A 16395-nucleotide genomic window follows, 5' to 3' on the forward strand; every position below is an offset into this window, starting at 1 on the left:
GGGGTGGGGAGTGGTATGGGGGCGGGTCCAGGGAGTGGTGTGGGGGGCGGGTCGAGGGAGCCTCTCTCTCTCTCTCCCCCACGCGCCACTCGCGCGATTGCAGAATTGGGTGGGATTTTCCACTCGGTCGAACTAAACGGGGGGGGCGGGGGTGTAGGGTTGCACAGAAACCAAAAACCCGGTGGAAGGAGGCTACTTAAAGAGTTTTCTTTTTACAAGTCAGAGATAATGAACATAGCATCTATATTAATCACCGTTGATTCTGATGGACCTTAAGTGGTTCAGGTGACGTCCATCCCAACAGTAGAGCCTCCACTTTCCCCAGTACTGGGGCCACTTTTCCACACCAGTTTTTGAGCCACGTACTTATCTCTCTAATCTTATTTAACCAAGGCATATTTGCACAGGGTTTACGTAATAATCCAGAGATTATTACCTTTGAGGTTCTGCTTATTAATTTAGTGCCTAGCTCCTCATAGTCCCTATGCAGAACCTCTTTCCTGGTTTTGGGAGGGGGGGGGGGGGGTGTTGGGGGGGTGTTGAGGGGAGCGGTGTTGGGGAGTGTTGACGTGGGGCGGTGTTGGGGATGATGTTGGGGGGGTGGTGTTGAGGGGGGCAGTGTTGGGTGGGTGTTGACGGGGTAGTGTTGGGGGGGCAGTGGTGTTGGGGGGGCAGTGTTGGGGGGTGGTGCTGTTGAGGGGGGTTTGTGGGGGTGGTGTTGAGGTGGGTGTTGGTGGGGTGCTGATGGGGGGGCTGGTGTTGAGAGGGGGCGGGTTGAGGGGGTGGTGTTGAGGGCAGGTTGAGGGGGTGGTATTGGGGGCGGGTTGAGGTGGTGGTATTGGGGGTAGGTTGAGGGGGTGGAATGGGGGGTTGAGGGGGTGGTATTGGGGTGGGTTGAGGGGGTGGTATGGGGGGGCTGAGGGGGTGGTATTGGGGCGGGTTGAGGGGGTGGTTTGGGAGCGGGTTTTGGGGGTGGCATGGGGGGTTGAGGGGGTGGTATGGGGGGTGGGTTGAGGGGGTGGTATGGGGGGCGGGTTGAGGAGGTGGTATTGGGGGTGTGTTGAGGGGGTGGTATTGGGGCGGGTTGAGAGGTGGTATTGGGGGCGGGTTGAGGGGGTGGTATTGGGGGCGGGTTGAGGGGGTGGTATTGGGAGGGTTGAGGGTGTGGTGTTGGGGGGGTTGAGGGGCTGGTGTTGGGGGCGGGTCGAGGGAGTGGTGTGAGGGGCGGGTCGAGGGAGTGGTGTGAGGGGCGGGTCGAGGGAGTGGTGTGGGGGGCGGGTCGAGGGAGTGGTGTGGGGGGCGGGTCGAGGGAGTGGTGTGGGGGGCGGGTCGAGGGAGCCTCTCTCTCTCTCCCCCCCCACGCGCCACTCGCGCGATTGCAGAATTGGGTGGGATTTTCCACTCGGTCGAACTAAACGGGGGGGGCGCGGGGGTGTAGGGTTGCACAGAAACCAAAAACCCGGTGGAAGGAGGCTACTTAAAGAGTTTTCTTTTTACAAGTCAGAGATAATGAACATAGCATCTATATTAATCACCGTTGATTCTGATGGACCTTAAGTGGTTTGTTCTGCCACCCCCCCCTACTTCAGTTGGACTCCACCGACAAGTGGCGCGAAAAGCACCGGTGGAGAGAGAGAGAGAGAGAGAGAAATCGCGCAGCACAACATAGCACCAGGATCGACAGTGATAGCAACTGAGAGCATTGACCGGGATCACACCGATCGGGAGAGAGACACAACACAGTACACTGACCGGGACAGGGAGAGACTGCGACCACACCACGCTGACCATCAGAGAGAGCGGGGCAGGCCGGAGCGATGAGCGGGTAAGTGCGGGGAGCCCGGCCACGGGGAGTGGTGTGAAAGGCCGGGAACTTGCCCGGTAACCACATCGGCCTTTGGCCTTAACTTTGCGTCATTCGTGTCTGGATCCTCCCTCCTCACCACGCCGCCTGTCTGGCATCTCTACTCCCCCACCCCGCTCCGCTGTCTGGCTTCTCTTCTCTCTCCCCCCCCTGGCTGACTGGCTTTTCTTTCCACCACCGCATGTGTGCCTTCTTCCTCCACTTCCTCCACCACCGGGCCTGGCTCCTCACCCCCCCCATCTCTGTCTGGAACACCCCTGCTACCTGTCTGTACACAGCAGAATGATGGCTGAGAATATTGTTACTCTGATGAGCAATCTCTGGGTCTGTCTGAAGCTTGGTTCAGACCCTGTGTGATCCACTGAGCCAAGTGCTGGTTGCAGGAGATGAGATGAATTCAATTTGGTGAAAGCCAAATATTTTAGTGGAGTGAACTTTAAAGAACCTAGGTCACCAGCAGCCTCTTTACTCAAAGACTACCGTCTGTTTGAAGCTGTTTAGACATACAATTGTAAGCCATGATGGCACATTTATGTACTGGATGATCTTGCCTTTGGTGGTTTCTGGATGCACTTATCTGACTCTGGTATCTTTGTCTTTTACTCTCTCGTTCCTACTCCCGGTGTGTGTATCTGAGTCTGTTTCTTTTGGCTCTGACTGTCTGTCTGTAGTTTGATTATACCCTCTTGTCTGTATCTTCAGTTACCTGTCTGTTTTTGCTTCCTGTTACAGTGGTTCTGATTCAACATTCTTGTTTTTAGTGCCTTCAGAGGTGAAAAAAACGAGTCTCGTCTTCAAGTAAACTCCAGCGAGGAACAGGAGTTGTTGGACACTGGGCTGCTGAACTCTGGCTCTGTCACAGGTAATGTTCAGTGGGTGCTCCTGCCAGTGTCCCTTTTAAGCTACATTGTAAATATTATCTTTGCTGTTGGAGGGAGTGATGTCTACTTGTGTTTGTTTCACTGGTTGCTTCTGTTAGAAATACTATTGGTAGCTCTTTGGCTCCTACTGGCTGGTATACAACATAATGTGACAGCAGCCAAAAGTCTCAGCCACGTTATCTAAGTCATGAATGCAATTTTGAACTAATTATTCACCAACATGCCCTACAGTTCTCCAATATAAAAGGGTTGTCGTCTGTTGCCAAATGCTTTAAGCCTGCTCTAGGTAGGTCAGTTTACTGTTCAGCAGAAAGCAGTGCTGAACTTGTCCATTCTCAATGCTGTTTGAACCCTCCTTTAAGCCTTTGCTAATTCCAGACTTGACTACACCAATGCTCTCCTGGCTCGTTGCCCATTTTGCACCCGCCATAAACATGAGCTCATCCAAAGCTTTGCTCTCCTTGTCCTAAATTGCACCAAGTCCTGTTCATCCATCACCCCTGTGCTCACTGACTTATGTTGGCACCTAGTCTGCAGCATCTCAATTTTAATATTGTCATCCTTGGTTTCAGATCCGTCTATCTGTCTTGCCTCTCCATATCTCTGTAATCTCCTCCAGCCCAGTGGCCTACCTTCAGCTGCCTAGGTCTTCAGCTCTGACATTCCCTCCCTAAACCTCTCTTCTCCTTTATGACTCTCCCTAAAAACCACCTTTTTGATCAAGTATTTTTTGTCACCTGTCCTAAATGTGTTAAATTTTGTCTGATTTGCTCCTCTGAAGCACTTTGGGATGTTTAGATGCAAGCTGTTGTTTCCAGCTATAAAGAACTTTTTTTGCTCCTGTGTATCTTTTTTTTTGTGTTTTTTTTCCCTCATGAGGCTTGTATTGCATTAGATTGGTGTTGTTTACAAACTGCATGATTTTTAAACATGTCCTGGCATTCTGAAATAACTAGCAGTTATTTGTATGTGTCTAGTCTCCAGAGTTCTGTTATTTCTCTTTACTGCCTTTTGAATAAATTCCTGATACAAGTAAGTTGCATTTAAATTCTGACATTGTCAGAAGACTCTTTTTTTTGCTGCTGGTCAAACTGCAGGGAGTTAGCACAGGGTAGTAGGATGCTTTCTGATTTTGAATGTCAAGTGTCAACAAGCACCCCCAGATCAGATTGGACGAAGTGTAAGTATCCTGATGCTATTTGTCCAACAAATTGTATTAACCAAGAAGTCAGCCGATTTTTCAGTGGAGCGCTCTTGCAGTTGAGTTTGAAGGTTGAGTTCAAGTTCCAGTTGAGAGACTTGAACACATAATATAGGCTGATATTTTAGTGTAGTACTGAGGAAATGCTGCACTGTTGGACAGGCTATCTTTTGGGTGAGATGCTCAACTGAGGCCTCATTTGCCTCCTCAGGTGGCTGTAAAAATTCCTATGACACTATTTGAAGTTTTCTCCAGTGTCCTGGTCAATATCAACCCAACATTAAAACAGATTATCTGGTCATAATCTTATTTCTGTTTGTGGGAGCTTGCTGTGTGCAAATTAGCTGCTGCGATTCCTAATTTATAATGGTCACTACACATCAAAGGTACTTCACTGGCTGTAAAGTACTTTCGGCTGTCCTGAAGTTGTTAAAATGATTTATAAATGTAAGCTCTTGTACTTGAACCTGGCTTCAGAAGAGCACCTTGTGCTGCCCCATTGTGACATTTGCCCATTACTTGTAGCAGACATCCCATCACTATTGAGTGACGTTAGCAACATAAGAGCAGGAGGAGGCCATTTAGCCCCTCGAGCCTGTTCCACCTTTCAGAGATAATGGCCGATCTGTGACCTAATTTCTTATACCCGCCTTTGCCCCATGTCTCTCATTACCTTGGATAACAAAATTTAAATCCAAGTTTCAAGAGATTTCCAATTGATCTAGCATCAATTGCCATTTGTGGAAGAGAGTCCCAAACTTCTACCAGCCTTTGTGTGTAGAAGTATTAATTTCCCTCCTGGAAGATCTGGCTCTAATTTTTAGACTATGTTCCCTCATCCTAGACTCCCCAGTCTATATCTTAAAAAAATTAGATCAAATCGCCCCTTAACCTTCTAAATTCCAGAGAATACAACTCTAGTTTGTGTTTTTTTTCCCCCAAAAGTTAGTGTAATCTATCCTAATTTAACCCTTGGAGTCCAGTACATCTACACTGCCTTCCTCCAAGACTAATATATCCTTCCTAAGATGTGGTGCCCAGAACCGCTCTCAATACTCAAGGTGCCCTCTAAACAGAGCTTTGCATGGCTGAAGCATGACTTCCATCCCCTTGTATTCTAATCCTTCTGATATAAAGACATTCCATTGGTCATTTTGATTAATTATTTCTGCACCTATTCATGATCTTTTAATAATCTGTGTTCCTGGACCCCCAGGTGTCCTTGCCCACTGTTTCTAGCTTTTCACTATTTAGAAAGTACTTTGTTCTATCACTTTTTAGGTTCCAAAGTGGATGATCTCACAGTTGCCTACGTTGAAATATATTTGGCCCACTTTTTTGCCCATTCACTTAATCAATAACTCTTCGTAATGTTAGGCTTCCATCTACACTGCTTATGATGCTGCCTATTTTTGTACCCTCTACAAATTTGGATATGTGGCTTTCTATCCCTGCATTTAAGTTGCTAATAAATATGTTGAATAGTTGAGGCCCCATCTCATTCCTGCAGGACACCAGTAGTCACATCTCGCCAATTATTGTACCTGCTTGTTGACCCTTCTGTTTGCCTCCTGCTAGTCAGCTAATTTCATAGACAGATCAATAATTTGCCTTTAATTTCATGGGCTTCAACTTCAGCTAACGGCCTCTTAAGAGGGATTTTATCAAATGTTTCCTGGAAGTCCATATAAATAACACCCATTGATGTTCCCCTATCCACTGCTTTTGAAGTTGCTGACAAGTGCTTAATTAGGGATCATTTTGTGCTGTGGAGCACATGCTCCCTTTAAGAATTTTCTCTTTATCAGCTGACTGTATACTGAGGATTTACTACCTGCCTACCCCCACCCAACAGTTCATGCCCCTGAGGATTTTTGTAATGAGCGAGTGAGTTGTGTGCAGTTTAATCTTTTTGTTGCAGGTGTACCAGGATTTAACAGTGTGGTAGGTTTATTATTGGGCCTATTCACTGTCTGCATACCAGTGCCCTGTAGGAAGGACCAGGCTTAAACCAGTACTCATCCATCATTAGTGACCGACATTTGTCTGCCTGTAGCTCTCCTTGGAATTTTTCAAGTCTCTCCACCACAGTGAGCAGGGATAGAGCTGTGATCCCCAATGTTTCTCTCTGCTGTTTATGCAGCTCAAAATGCTGTCGCCAGGTGTCCGTTCAGAAGGAGGCATTCTGAAATCATTGTTTCCTTACTTCAGTTGGCGGCCTATGAAAGTTTTACAGCCACTTTTGTACTTTATAGAAATCCTAGTGACAACAATAAGTTGACTGGCAATAAGTTTCATTTGGATTGGGCCTTGTGCTGTTGAATTTGGTGCTGTTAATGCCATGTTCTGGAATTTGCTTGGGGTTCGTAGGCTTTCAGGTTCTGGGGTAGTGCTTGCTGCGCCTCCCTTCATTGAGGACTTTACTGTAGCTTAAAAGGTCCCCCTGTTGGTTTCGTGGGTGAATGCACCAGTTGCATGGTATGGAACCATACAGACCAGGAAGAACTTAGAACTGGTTCCCAGTCTGTGCCCCGTTGGTCTCAGTTGGGACAGCACATGCGACTCTACCAATGGTCTTGCGAGCCTGGATTAGTGAGCAGAAAAATTGGTTAACATTTTAGCTGCTGGTTGCTATCCAGCTTCCACAGGCTGGAAACCTGTGTGTATATTGATGTCTGATGAGCCCAGGCTCAATGTTCTCCATGTTTAAATGGTCTGTAGCTGCTTAGCATTGGCTTCTTCTGGCTGATTCTGGAACTGTTCCAAATAGACGTTGTCATAGAAACATAGAAAATAGGAGCAGGAGTAGGCCCTTCGGACCTGCTGTGCCATTCAAAAAAGATGGTGGCTGATCGTCTAATTCAGTACCCTGTTCCCGTCAGTGAATAGGCCTTCTCCCCATATCCCTTGATCCCTTTGGCATTAAGAAATATATCTATCTCCTCCTTGAATATATTTAATGACTTGGCCTCCACTGCCTTCTGTGGTAGAGAATTCCACAAGTTCACTACACTGAGTGAAGAAATTTCTCCTCATCTCGGTTCTAAATGGCACACCCCGTATCCTGAGAATGTAACCCCTGGTTCTGGATCCCCAGGAACATCCTCCCTGCATCTAGCTTGCCTAGTCCTATTAGAATGTTATGGATTTCTATGAGATCCCCTCATTCTTCTGAACTTTAGTGAATATAGGCCTAGTCGACCCAGTGTCTCCTCGTACATCAATCCTGCCATCTCAGGAATCAGCCTAGTAAATCTTCTTTGCAATCCCTCTGTGGCAAGAACATCCTTCCTCAGATAAAGAGACAAAATCTGCATACAATACTCCAGATTACTCTCTACAATACTCAGTCATTAATGGCATAGAACGAGGCCATTCGGCCCATCGATTCCATGCCAACTCTCTGCATAGCAATCCAGTCAGTCTCACTCCCCTGCTTGCTCCTCATAACCGTACAAGCTAATTTTCTTCCACTACCCATCCAATTTCTTTGTGAAATCATTGATTATTTCCACTTCCACCGTCTTAGGCGGAAGCGAGTTCTGTTCCAAAAAAAAAAATTGTTCCTCACATTTCCCCCTGCATCTCTTGTCCAAAACCTTCAATCTGTGTCCCCTACTCCTTGTACCATTAATGAGAACCGTTTTTCCTTGTCTACCTTATCTAAGCCTGTCATAATCTTGTACACCTCTATCAAATCTCCCCTCAATCTCCTTTGCTCCAGGGAGAACAACCCAGCTTTTTCAACCTAACCTTGTAATTAAAATCTCCCATTGCTGGAAAATCTCATTTGCACCCTCGCATCCTTCTTAAAGTGTGGTGACCAGAACTGAATGCAATACTCTAGTTGGGGCCTAACCAGAGATTTATAAAAGTTTAGCATAACTTCCCTGCTTTTGTACTCCATGTCTCTATTTATGAAGCCCAAGATCCCATATACTTTGCTAAGCGCACTCTCACTATGTCCTACCACCTTCAAAGGTCGATGCACCTACACCCTGTCATGCTCACAAGAAGTGCAGCGATGAAAATATTTTTTAAAAGCTGAAGTTTAAAAAAAATTAGAACTGTTTTAAAACTACATTTGCTTTCAACAAGATGGGAGGACAGATTCACATGAGAAATACCACCTGCTGCACTACAATACATATCCATGTCTACTAGAACTAAAACCAATGAACCCCGTCTATGTGGAAATGAGACAGCTTATCGCACGTGGATGTGAGCTATACACAAAGGCTGCATTTGCTGACAACGCAGCCACAAGGTGGCACAGTACTGCATATACACAAATGTAGTCTCATCAACTGAAACATCACTGTCTGTGACGCCTCAGGCAGCTGTCAGTAATAAAGATGGCGCTGCTCAATTTGACACAAAAGACAAATTATACCCAAATCTCCCCCCCCCCCCCCCCAATGACCCCCAATTGACACCTCCATCTCCCCACCCCCCCCCTCGCGATTGCCACTGCTCTTACCCACTCCTTCCCGCGATCGCCGCCCCAATTGCTGCATTTAGTTTCCCATTCCTTCCATTGCTCGAATGCTTGCCGCTCCATCCTGCCATTCGCTCCCAGCCTTGCCGTCTGGAGAAACGGCAGCTAATGGAGCCCGAGCGGCGAGGTAGGATGGAGCAGCGAGCAGTCGGGAGCGGTGGGATAGAGCGGCTAGCAGTTGGGAGTGGGAGAGATTGGCGGGAGGGAGCGGGGCCGAGAAGCAGCGATCGCGGGAGGGAGCGGGTTACTGTTGGGGGGTGGGGGAAGAGGAAGCCATGGAGGTGTGAGGCAAAACTCGGACATCAATACGTCTGACGCCATTACTTGGTGACGTTGCCGCGTGAATTCATACTGGCAAGCTGGCTAATATTTGGACGCACTGATGACATAGACGATCGCTCTGCGTTGTTGGGAGACACTCCGTATTTTTAAACAGAAACTCCTTGGTGTAGTACTGCCTTAATGCGCCAGTCAATGATTGCAGATTTCGGATTTATCACTCTCCTGTTGAAAGCACTAATTGTAACTCCATGCGTGCCGTATCCCCATCCAAGCGATCGTTCTTCACGTGAGCCTTGACAGTGATTGTGAAAGGCACTGCAGTCACGTACACACCCTGTACAGCAGGAATCACTGAGTAGGGGAACAAACTAATGGCAGGGTCTCCTTGCTTTGGCTCAGAAGTAACTGATATTCAGTGCCACTGCTTATGATGGTTGAGTACAAATACCAGTTTCCCGACCAAAGCAGTTCCTTTTTTTTTGCTGCAGATTACAGAAACACTGCTGCGCTTGAATGGCTCTTGCAATGGCTCCCAGAAATCCTAAAGGAAACGATTGCAACAATGTTTATGCTGTCTAGCTGTGTGTTTAAATTATCTCAGGCACTGTGCACAGATCAGTAACAAGGCAGAAGTGGCTGCTGTAAGTTTATGGCTCTGGGCATTCATAGTTTTCCAGTACCACAGTCAAGTGATCAGGCTGTAGAAGTCATAGCCAAGCAATAGTGTGTCATTGCCTGGTGGAAGGACAGACACTGACTGATCATGATGAAATTCCCTTTCCTAGCTCAGGGCCACCAAGGGTGAGTGTAATGCATGGAATCGAACTTGGGATCTGTTGTTCTGTATGGCTTGGGAGCTCATTGCTCAGTAAAATCACTGCCCAATCAGGAGGTTATTTGTAACCATTCAAGTAAGTGCTCTGGCCTGTGTTTCCTTTCAGAGTCTAGAAATGGTGAGATGGCTGAGCCTGAGGTGAATGAGATTATAACAGCCAGCATGTTGAAAGAAGAAAGGCAGCTGGAGAAGGAAGGGCAGGAGGAGGAGAGAAAGCTGATGGCACAGGTAAGGCTCTTTGTTAAATTACACTGTAGTCCACAGTAGTAGTTGCTGCAGCGAACTTACATAAATCTTTGGCCCAACAGGTCTGTGTGATAATGCTCTACACAAGATTCCTCCTGCCTAACTTCATCTTGTCCTATCAACATGTTCTTTGTACATATGTGAGACAGGGTGAAATTAAATGTGTGTTCAGGATATTAGGAATTTAAGTTCAAAGGAAATGAAGGAAGTTGGACGACTATCCTTTTGAAAAAGACTTGGAGGTGTAGCTTGCAATACCAGACGCAAGTTAAAACCAGGGAGGTCAGGATGCTTTTCTTTCCAGCACCTGAAGGTGTTTATGAAGTAACCATTGAAGTGAATTTTATGTAAATGGTTTTGAGGTAGTACAGAACTTGCTTTCAGCTAAGAAAGAAATTAAATAGCAGGACAACAAAGGTAGTAATCTCTGGATTACTCCCAGTGCTACGCACTAGTGAGTATATGAATAGGAAGATAGTGCAGATGCAAGTGTGGCTGCAGACATCATGCAGAAGGGAGGGTTTTAGATTCTTCAGACATTTGGGATCAGTTCTGGGGAAAATGGAACCTGTACAAGCCGGATGGGTGGCAGCTCAATAGGGTGGGGACCAATATCATGGTGGGGAGGTTTGCTAGTGCTGTTGGGGAAGGTTTAAACTTGCTTGGTAGGGAGATGGAAACCTGAGCATTAATTCAGAAGGGAGATGAGCCAAGCTGGAAACAGAAAGCAGAAAATTAGTAGGCGAGCATGGAAGGCTCACTATTGTCTTTCAGGGGAGGAAATCAGCTGTCCTTATCTGGTCCGTCCCACATGTAATTCCAGTCCCACAGCAATGTGGTTGACTCTTAACTGCCCTTTGAGTGGCTTGCTGGGCCATTTAATCATATCAAACTGCTACAGGAAAGTTAAATAGGAATAAAATGGGACGGACCACCTGACATCAACCTAGACAGTGGAAACAACAAAGGCATACCCTGCCAAGTCGACCCTGCAAAGTCGTTCTCACTAACATCTGGGGACTTGTGCCAAAATTGAGAGAGCTGTCCCGCATATTAGTTGAGCAACAGCCTTACATAGTCATACTACTGAATCATACCTTACGGCGAATGTCCCAGATTCCTCCATCGCTGTCTCTCGGCTATATCTTGTCCCACTGGCAGGACAGACCCTGCAGAGGTGGTGGCACAGTGGTATACAGTTGGGAGGGAGAGGCCCTGGGAGTCCTGAACATTGACTCCGGACCTCATGAACTCTCATGGCATCTGGTCTAACACAGGCAAGGAAACCTCTTGCATATCATGTTTAGTTTAGAGATACAGCACTGAAACAGGCCCTTCGGCCCACTGAGTCTGTGCCGACCATCAACCACCCATTTATACTAATCCTACACTAATTCCATATTCCTGCCACATCCCCACCTGTCCCTATATTTCCCTACCACCTACCTATACTAGGGGCAATTTATAATGGCCAATTTACCTATCAACCTGCAAGTCTTTGGCATGTGGGAGGAAACCGGAGCACCCGGAGAAAACCCACGCAGACACAGGGAGAACTTGCAAACTCCACACAGGCAGTACCCAGAATTGAACCCGGGTCGCTGGAGCTGTGAGGCTGCGGTGCTAACCACTGCGCCACTGTGCCGCCCTTATCACATACTATCCTCTCTCAACTGAAGAATCAGTGCTTCTCCATGTTGAACACCACTTAGAAGATGCACTCAGGGTAGCAAGGGCACAAAATGTATTCTAGGTGGGGGATTTAAAAGTCCACCACCAAGAGTGGCTTGGTAGCACCACTACTGACTGAGCTGTCCGAGTCCTAAAGACATATCTGCCAGACTGGGCCTATGGCAGGTGGTGAGAGAACCAACAAGAGGGAAAACCTACTTGACCTCCTCCTCACATATTTATCTGTCGCTGATGCATCTGTCCATGATGGTATTGGTAGGAGTGACCACTGCATGATCCTTCTCATCTTCACACTGCGTATACCATTCATCGTGTTGTGCGGCACTACCACTGTGCTAAATGGCATAGACACAACCGATCTAGCAGTTCAAACTGGAGCATCCATGAGGTGCTGTGGGCCACCAGCAGCAGCAGCAGGATTGTATTCAACTGCAGTCTGTAACCTCAGAGCCTGGCATATCTCACTGTACCATTACCATCAAACCTGGTTCAATGAGGAGTGCAGGAGAGCATGCCAGGAGCATCACCAGGCGTACCTAAAACTGAGACGCGAACCTGATAAAGTTACAACACAGGACCATGTGCATGCTAAACAGCAGAAGCAGCATGTTCGAGAGAGCTAAGTAATCCCATGACCAACGGATCAGATTAAAACTTTGCAGTCTTGCCACACCCAGTTGTGAATGATGGTGGATATTCAAACAAATAATTGTAGGAGGAGGTTCTGTGAACATCCCAGTCCACGATGGCAGAACCCAGCTTTTCGGTCTGTTACGAGATTGCTTCTGTTTCTTTTGTAAAATATGTTAAGGACGTCTAATTGAATTATGGACGCTGATTCCTCTGGAATATTTAAGAGATTGCTGAACTTTGTGGGGTTTTTGTTTGAGATGTTGCCAGAAGGTTCCTGAATTTAGCTAGTAACCAAGTCTTACTGGAAGGCACCTGTCTAGATAATCACCCAGCAGGGGTTGTTTTTGACTTGGTGAGATGTTTACAAAGAAGTGACTGGCCAAGATTTATAGATGTCTGGAGGCTTAACTTCTGGAAGGTTTTAGTTTCAGTTTGAATTGTTATAACAGACAGTTGGTTTTTGCCTGCAAGAAGAACAGCTCAGTTCTCTCTTGAAAACAAAATCTACATCCAGTGTGTCAGATTCCTATTTCCTCCTGTATCTGAGGAAGCCCTGCATGTCACTCGGTGTATACTGAACTGATCTTTATTAAAGAACCCTGGTTGGTGTGTTTTATTTTGGGGACAATGGAGTGTATGACTATCGGTAAGTGGGAAAATTTAAACCTATATGGTGTGACCTATGGAAAAGTGGGACTAGAATAAGCAGTGCACTCCTCCTGCCTTGGTCGTAACAAGTGCAAAAGACAAGGCTGAAGCATTTGCAACCATCTTCAGCCAGAAGTACTGAGTGGATGATCCATCTCGGCCTCTTCTTGAGGTCCCCAGCATCACAGATGCTAGTCTTCAGCCAATTTGATTCACTCCACAAGATATCAAAAAATGACTCCAGGCACTGGCTATAGCAAAGGCTATCGGTCCTGACAACATCCCAGCTGGTACAGTAAACTTGTGCTCCACATTTAGCTGCATTTCTAGCCAAGCTCTTGCAGTACAGTTACAACACTAGCATTTACCAGGTAATGTACAAGATTTCTCAGGTATGTCCTATCCACAAAAAGGACAAATCCAACCTGGCAAATTACTGCTCTATCAGTCTATTCTCAATCAGCAAAGTGATGGTAGGTGTCATTGACAGTGCAATTAAATGGCAACAACCTGCTCACTGATGCTTAGTTTGAGTTCTGTCAGGACCACTTGGCTCAAGCCCTCTTCACAGCCTTGGTCCAAACGTGGACAAAAGAACTGAATTCCAGAGGTGAGGTGAGAGTGACTCCCTTGACATCAAGGCAGCATTTAACCGAGTGTGGAACCACGGCACCCTAGCAAAATTGAAGTCACTGGTAATTTGGTTTGGGGCGGGTGGTGGGTGGGGAAGCTCCTCTGGCTGGAGCGATACCTAGCACAAAGGAAGATGGTTGCCTTTGTTGGAGGCTCACCTCAGCCCTACAATATCGCTTCAGGAGTTCCTCTGGGTAGTGTCCTCAGTCCATCCATCTTCAGCTGCTTCATCAGTGACCTTCCCTCCAACATAAGGTCAAAAATTGGGATGTTCAGTACCATTCGCATCTCCTCAAATACTGATGCAGGTCGTGCCCATATGCAACAAGGCTTAGATAACATTCAGGCATGTGCAGATAAGTGGCATGTAACGTTCATGCCACACAAGTGCCAGGCAATGACTCGCTCCAACAAGTGAGAATCTAACCATCTCAACCATTGCTGAATTCCCCCATCAACATCCTGTGGGTTTACCATGAACCAGAAAGTTAATTGGACCAGCTATTCTAAATACTGTGGCTACAGGAACAGGTCAGAGGCTGAGAATTCTATGGCAAGTAACTCATCTGACTCCACAATCTTTGTCCAGCTTCTACAAGGTACAACTTGCCTGTAGATCCTGTGGGCTTTTACTTTTCTGACCAGTCTGCTATATGGGGCCTTGCTAAAATCCATGTAGACTACATCAAATGCACTTCCTCATCGACCCTCCTTGTTAACTTCTCAAAAAATTCATTCAATTTATTAAGACACAGCCTTCCCTTAACAAATCCAGGCTGATTGTCCTTGATTAATCCATGCCTTTCTAAATGATAATGTCTCAATTATTTCTAATAGTTCTCTCACCACCGAGTTAGGCTGACTGTCATGTAATTACTCAGTCTATCCTAGAGCATGGCTACCCGACCCAAACCCAACGGGACCCGACGACATGTGCCGGGTTCGGTTCGGGCTGGACACCGTGACAATCAGAACATCAAGGCGGGAAACACTCCGCACTAGTCTGCAGTGAGCGATTCCATCCAAGGGTAGAGCACAACCTCTTTAATATAATAAACTTTATTCCGGTAGTCGGGTCTGTCGCGGGAACAAAATGAAAGGACTCTGGCTGTATCGGGCTCGGGTCAGGTTTCATTTGCAGACCCGAGCAGGCCTTTAGTCTATCCTTTCTTATCTTTTTAAACAGTACAACCCAAACTGCAATGACAGCATCGTCCCCCATGTTTGTGAAGACAGGTACAAAGTATTCATTCACAGTGCCCGTGTCTTCTGCCTCCACACACACACACACACTGTCCTGTTAAGGCCTCAGGCTGTTAAAGAATATTTTTCAATTTCGAAGTTCCTTTACTGTTGGGCAGATTAAAGGCAGCAACCAATTTTGCAAACAGAAGATTCTACAAATAGTAACTGGATGATGAGTCTATTTTTGGTAGTGTGGGCTAAGGGAGGAATATTGGTCAGGACACAGAGGGTGCCATGGTTTTTGAACGGCTACCTTAACAGGCAGATGTCCTTTTTTGAAAGAAGCACCTCGACCAGTACTGAGCACTCACTCAGTGCTACACTGAATTAGAATCATTTCTGCAGTGAAAGAGGATTGGAGTGTATTGAGATGGATATTTTGGGGGTGGGTTGGTGAGAATGAAATTACTTCTTTGTGGCTCAATGATTGTTGTATTTGTAAAAGATTCTTATGGCTAAATTTCAGTGTTTACAGAGAGTGAGGTGAAACTAGAAATGAATCATTGTATTGTTGTGTGATTTTTGGCTGAAATTTCTTTGTGACATGACTTCTTTTTGTAGGCTAAAATGTTCTGGGAAAAAGACTCTCGTGAAATGCGTTATAAACGATTACAGCATTTACTGGAGAAGAGTAACATTTACTCCAAATTCTTGCTGACAAAGATGGAGCAACAGCAGCTGGAGGTAACACCTGTGTTTTTGTTTTGGTCCTTTTGCCATGCATCATGATGCTGCTGGGGAAGAGGATGTTGTTTAGAGCACAACAGTCGGGTGAATCGAGGAAATGCAAGGATAAATGGTATCCTTTTTTAAAAAAATGTCTGAGTTGGAAATCAATTATAACTATCAATTCCATCTGAATTGTTAATATGTCTGTCTCTATTTAATACCCTGACAGGCTTGCTGTGTGTTTCCAGCATTTTTAATTTTATTTTTTTGACTGTGCTGTAGTTTGGGCAGTTATGCAGACTTCCTGCCACCCACCTTGCTGCAGGAGATTTAATGGATGGGTCGAATCCATGATGGGGGCGAGTGCACAAAGGCTGGAAGGAAATGAAGTGGATAACTTGGTGTCTATAATAGAGAACATAAGAACATGGAGCAGGCCACTCAGCCCCTCAAGCCTGCCCTGCCATTCAGCAAGATCATGGCTGATCTGTCCCAGTCCTCAACTTCTCTTTCGGGCCTGCTCTGCCTAGCCCTCGACTCCCCCGAGATTTCAAAGATCTATCTACCTCCTCCTTAAATACATTGTGGCCTAGCCTCCACAACCCTGAGGCAGAGAATTCGAGATTCACCACCCTCTGAGAGAAGAAATTCCTTTGCATCTCAGTTTTAAATGTGTGCCCTCTTATTCTATAATTATGTCCCCTAGTTCGAGATTTCCCCCACTAGTGGAAACATATTCTCAACATCTACCCTGTCAAGCCCCCTTAAAATCTTATATGTTTCAATAAGATCACCTCTCATTCTTTTAAACTCCAATGAATAAAGGCCTAACCTGTTTAGCTGTTCTTGATAAGACAACCCCTTCATCCCAGGAATCAGCCGAGTGAACCTTTTCTGAACTGCCTCCAATGCTAGTATATCCTTCTTTAAATACAGGGACCAAAACTGTACACAATACTCCAGGTGTGGCCTCACCAACACCCTGTACAGTTGGAACAGGACTTCCCTATTTTTAAACTCTAACCCCCTAGCAATAAAGGCTAATTACTTGCTGCACCTGCATGCTAA

General features: G+C 46.2%; 1 protein-coding gene across 1 annotated transcript in view; it reads left to right on the forward strand.

Annotated features, from left to right (window-relative positions):
• Nucleotides 1-1379: 1379 nt before the first annotated feature.
• hells (helicase, lymphoid specific) overlaps nucleotides 1380-16395 on the forward strand; it is a 70313-nt gene continuing 55297 nt past the window's right edge. The window contains exons 1-4 of the mRNA XM_068052407.1: nucleotides 1380-1825; nucleotides 2626-2726; nucleotides 9668-9789; nucleotides 15220-15342. Coding sequence (XP_067908508.1) covers nucleotides 1818-1825; nucleotides 2626-2726; nucleotides 9668-9789; nucleotides 15220-15342 — 354 coding nt within the window. The 5' untranslated portion in view covers nucleotides 1380-1817. The remainder of the gene's footprint in view (nucleotides 1826-2625; nucleotides 2727-9667; nucleotides 9790-15219; nucleotides 15343-16395) is intronic.

Source organism: Heterodontus francisci, chromosome 20 (genome assembly GCF_036365525.1).
Source record: "Heterodontus francisci isolate sHetFra1 chromosome 20, sHetFra1.hap1, whole genome shotgun sequence".
Classification (NCBI taxonomy): domain Eukaryota; kingdom Metazoa; phylum Chordata; class Chondrichthyes; order Heterodontiformes; family Heterodontidae; genus Heterodontus; species Heterodontus francisci.